Below are 4731 nucleotides of genomic sequence, written 5' to 3' on the forward strand. Positions count from 1 at the left end.
TTTTTTTTTTTTTTTAAATCAGAATCCAATCAAGTTTCATGCATTTGGTTAGAAGGGGTGTTAGTCTCCTCTAGAGCAATGCGCCTCCTACAGGCACTTATTTTTTATAACACAGACTATAGAACCTGGGCCAGCTGTTTCCAGGAATATCCTGTCTTTAGGATTTGTTCCATTGTTTCCTTGAGGGATCATTTGACTTCTTATTTCCTACAATGCCCTTTATATTGGAAGTTGCGTCTGAAGGCCGGATTGGATTGCGATGGGACATATTTGGTAAGGACCCATCTTCGGTAGTGCCATGTACTCCCCTTGGCATTACATCAAGAGGCAGGGAAAGCCAGATTGTCCTCTCTCGGGGGCAAGGGGGTGCCAACCTTGATCACTGGGATAAAGCGAGGAGGAGTTCTAACTACTGCAGGAGAGGACGGTAATACAGAACTGTCCATTTCTCTGCCTTTTGGTGCATTGGTCTGGCTGAGCCATTACCCATGACCAGAGTGAGAAACATTTCCTCTGGAGGCCACATCTTTAGGCATCTCTCTCTCTCTCTCTTTTTTCATCTCTTAACACCATAGGTGTGGGAGCAGAGAGGGAGAGAGACTCAAGAGTGGAAGCAGCTGTGGTGAGGTGTCCCCCAAGGTGAAGGATGCTGGTAGAAACTGTCCCGGCTGAGAGGGAGCCAGAGCAGCTCAGTGCAGTAAAACTGGAGGAGGAGGAGGCTGCTGGCCAGGAGGACCCCAGGCGGCCAAAGATCAGGCTTCGGCCAGAAGTGGCTCACCAGCTCTTCAGATGCTTCCAGTATCAGGAGGACATGGGGCCCAGGGCATCGCTGAGCCGGCTCCGGGAGCTCTGCAGCCACTGGCTGCAGCCGGCACTGCATACCAAGAAGCAGATCCTGGAGCTGCTGGTGCTGGAGCAGTTCCTAAGCATGCTGCCCCCACACCTCCTGGCCCGGCTCCAGGGCCAGCAGCTCCGGGATGGCGAGGAGGTGGTACTGCTACTGGAAGGCGTCCAGAGGGAGTCCATCGACGTGGGGCCACTGGTAAGAGGGTGCCTGGCTGGACAGTTGATGGGAAAGATAGGGACTTTATAGCTCCATTAAGAAATCATTGGCCCGGCCACATGGCTCAGCGGTTAAGCATCGATCTATGATCCAGGAGATCAAGGTTCAATTCCTGGTCAGGGCACATGCCTGGGTTGAGGGCTGGAACCCCAGTTGGGGTGGGGGGGTGCATGCAGGAGGCAGCCAATAAATGACTCTTGTCATTCATGTTTCTATCTCTCTCTCTCCCTCTCCCTTCCTCTCTCTCTGAAATCAATAAAACATTTAAAATAAATATCATTGAACACTCCACTTTCCTCCCTCTGCCAATTCCTCCTTAATCTCGTAATAACTTCCATGTCTAATTCTTACCTTTCTGTGGTCTCATGTCCCTTGGGAGTCAGTAGGACATGAATTTCCACCCTGTCTGTTGCCTAACATGGATATGTTTTGAACAGGATTTTAGTTTTAATGCTGGCAAGAATTGTCCCAATGCAGAAGCCACCTTGGATGAACAGGGGCACCCTTCCCAGGTCTCTATCCATAGCCCCAAAAAGGAAGTGCCCCCAGAAAAGCCTCTAGCCCTGGAGCCATCAAACGAACTCCTGCCATCTCAGCCAGGGCCCTCCAAGCCTGCTGAGCAGGGGGCCTGGAGACATTCCCCAAGTTCAAAGCAGCCACTAAGCCCAGGTCCCAAGAGGACATTCCAGGCCCTGCAAGAGAGTGGTGAGGAGCTGGTACCCAAGGAAGGTGGGAGCTGGGAGGCCAGATGGGGAGAGATGTGGGCAGCCCCCCTAGTTGACAGGAGTAGATGAGAGCCAAGATGTCTCTCATAGGGACTTATCAACAGGTGCATGTGCTCATAGCCTCGTGGTGGGTAAGGCTGGTTTCTCACAACTCTTTCTTTCTCCCCTGATGCTGTCAGTCCCCCAGGGTCCTGAGCTGTGGCCTGAAGAGAACTCCCATGATCAGGAGCTGGCAGCTGTTTTGGTGAGTTGGACTGGTCCCCTCATTCCAAGATGTTCTGCCGTAAATGTTCGTTGCCCCTGCAGTTTTAGCAAATCCATGTCTTCCTGAATTTAAGCCTAGAAAGCCCTTCATTCCCCTCAGGTCCCAGGGCCTTAAGCCTTACTCACTTAGGGTTTCTGCCTCTCCTTTTGTTACAGGAGTCCCTGACCTTCGAAGATGTCCCAGTGAAGAAAGCATGGCCTGTGCACCCTCTGGGTAAGAGCCCCTTCGAGGGCTTACAACCCCTGAAGCCTCTTTCTTTTTGTTGGGATGTGATTCCTGAAGCTCCAGACCCTACCTGATACTTGGACATTTTTGGCTAAAAATAGGCTATTTTGATGAGATTAGATATAGATATAGATATAGATATATAGGTATACAGTGTGGAGCAAAAGTAGGTTTGCAGTTGTGAGTACTCAAAACAGATTTTATTTTTGTATCATAATTAATTAATTATTGTATTATTTTCCATACAAACAACTGTAAACCTACTTTTGCCCGACCCTGTATAGATTCAAAGGCTCATTGTGTGTGGTCTAATCATCAACCCCTTTAACTCTGGGTTTTGTTTTGTTTTTTGTAAAAATGTTCTATTGATTTTTTTAGAGAGAGGGGAAGGGAGAGGGAGAGGGGGGAAACGTCGATGTTCCACTCTCACATTGATGGCTGCCTCCTGCACACCCCCTACTGAGGATTGAGCCCGAAACTCGGGCATGTGCCCTGACCGGGAATCGAATCAGCAACATTTCGGTACAGGGGACAACACCCAACTAATTAAGCGGCACCTGCCAGGGTAACTCTGAGCTTTTAAAATAGGTAGTCATGGGAGTGCTTGCTAATGGGTACGGGGTCTCCATTTGAGGGAATAACCAAGTTCCGACACCGGAGAGTGGTGACAGTTACACAGCACTGTGAATGTGTCTGATGGAGCTGAATCACACACTATAAAACAGTTACAGGGGCAGAATGTTTTGGTACTTGTTTTTCACCCCACACCCTCTGCCCACCCACCAGCTTTGCAGCATCCTGGTTTCTTTCTGCTTCCAGGCAATGAGGTTCTGGGGATTGCTAGGAGCCCCTCGGAATAGGCGTGACCAACCCTGGTTTTTGCTCCTTTTACAGGATTTGGAAGCAGAACCCCAGACGAGGAGTTTAAAGAAGAGCCCAAAGGGGTTGCCTGGTCGGCTACCATCTCAGCAGAGTCTCAGGAAGATAGTGCAGGGGTGGCAGAAGAGCCCCATGAGCGGCCACTTGGGCAGGGCCCTGGGGTGAGCAGCTCCGGTGGAGGGGAGCTCCCTGACAGCAGGAGAGACGTGCTAGAGGACCAAGTGGCCGGAGGGGCCCCCAAGTCGGAGCCAGAGACGAAGTTCATCTGCACAGAATGTGGCGTGAGTTTCACGAAGCTGGCCCGCCTAGAAGGGCACCAGCTGCGCTCTCACCCCGGCAGGCGGTCCTTCGTGTGCCTTTGCTGCGGGAAGACCTTCGGCCGCAACTCCATCCTCAAGCTGCACATGCGCACGCACACCGATGAGCGGCCACACGCCTGCCATCTCTGCAGCCACCGCTTCCGCCAGAGCTCACATCTAAACAAGCATCTGCAGACACACTCCGAGCCTGCCTTCTTGTGCGCCGAATGCGGCCAGGGCTTCCAGAGCCGGACCAGCCTCCTGCAGCACCTGCTGGCGCACGCCCAGGACCAAAAGGCGCCCTGTGCCTCCGAGGCCAAGGCCAAAGAGCCAGAACTGACCGTCGTCCTGTGCTCACACTGTGGCCAAACCTTCCAGCGCCGCTCCAGCCTCAAGCGTCACCTGCGGATACACGCCAAAGACAAGAGCCACCAGTGCTCCGAGAGCTCGGACAGCCCGCGCCCGGGCCCCGAGCGCAGGCCCTACGTGTGCAGCGACTGCGGCAAGGCTTTCCGGCGCAGTGAGCACCTGGGGGCCCATGTGCGCGTGCACACGGGCGAGCGGCCCTTCTCCTGCCAGGTCTGCGGCCGCAGATTCAGCCAGAGCTCCCAGCTGGTCTGCCACCAGCGAGTGCACACGGGCGAGAAGCCCTACGGCTGCCCGCAGTGTGGGAAGCGCTTTGTGCGCAGGGCCAGCCTCGCCCGCCACCTCCTGACCCACGGCGGCCCGAGGCCCTACCGTTGCGCCCAGTGTGGCAAGAGCTTCAGCCAGACGCAGGACCTCGCCCGCCACCGGCGCAGCCACACCGGCGAGAAGCCCTGCCGCTGCAGCGAGTGTGGCGAGGGCTTCAGCCAGAGCGCCCACCTGGCGCGCCACCAGCGCATCCACACCGGGGAGAAGCCCCACGCCTGTGACACCTGCGGCCACCGCTTCCGGAACAGCTCCAACTTGGCCCGCCACCGCCGCAGCCACACAGGTGAACGGCCCTACGGCTGCAAGACTTGCGGCCGGAGCTTCCGGCGCAACGCCCACCTGCAGCGGCACCTGGCCACGCACGCGGGGGCAGGGGGCATGGCGGCAGCCGGGCAGGCCGAGCCCCCCCAAGAGTGTCCGGAGTGCGGCAAGAGCTTCAGCCGCAGCTTCACCCTGATGCGTCACATGCTCGTGCACACCGGGGCCAGGCCCTACTCCTGCACACAGTGTGGCCGCAGCTTCAGCCGCAACTCCCACCTGCTGCGCCACCAGAGAACCCACTCCCGGGAGACCCTGTACTAG

At 55.5% G+C, this 4731-nt stretch overlaps 1 protein-coding gene across 4 annotated transcripts; it reads left to right on the forward strand.

The window, feature by feature from the left end:
• The first annotated feature begins 646 nt into the window (after positions 1-646).
• On the forward strand, positions 647-4731 carry ZSCAN10 (zinc finger and SCAN domain containing 10). Of its 4 annotated transcripts, none has more exons than XM_016211430.2 (5): positions 647-1042; positions 1501-1768; positions 1968-2032; positions 2209-2266; positions 3173-4731. In XM_016211430.2, the coding sequence occupies exons 1-5, from the start codon at positions 647-649 to the stop codon at positions 4729-4731; spliced, it is 2346 nt and encodes a 781-aa protein (XP_016066916.2). The 4 variants fall into 4 exon arrangements, with proteins under 4 accessions (XP_016066916.2, XP_016066917.2, XP_087671255.1 ...); XM_087815129.1 differs by having other exon boundaries at positions 780-1042; positions 1501-1769; positions 1960-2032; XM_016211431.2 differs by lacking the exon at positions 1501-1768 and having other exon boundaries at positions 760-1042.

The sequence above is a fragment of the Miniopterus natalensis genome, chromosome 3 (genome assembly GCF_054644295.1).
Source record: "Miniopterus natalensis isolate mMinNat1 chromosome 3, mMinNat1.hap1, whole genome shotgun sequence".
Lineage (NCBI taxonomy): Eukaryota > Metazoa > Chordata > Mammalia > Chiroptera > Miniopteridae > Miniopterus > Miniopterus natalensis.

What these genes read in the sequence shown, in the direction of transcription:
- ZSCAN10 (XM_016211430.2), top strand. Translation starts at nt 647, where the DNA reads ATGCTGGTAGAAACTGTCCCGGCTGAGAGGGAGCCAGAGCAGCTCAGT. An exon ending in CCATCGACGTGGGGCCACTG is followed by an intron (nt 1,043 to 1,500) that starts GTAAGAGGGTGC and finishes TGTTTTGAACAG; the next exon opens with GATTTTAGTTTTAATGCTGG. An exon ending in ATGGCCTGTGCACCCTCTGG is followed by an intron (nt 2,267 to 3,172) that starts GTAAGAGCCCCT and finishes CTCCTTTTACAG; the next exon opens with GATTTGGAAGCAGAACCCCA.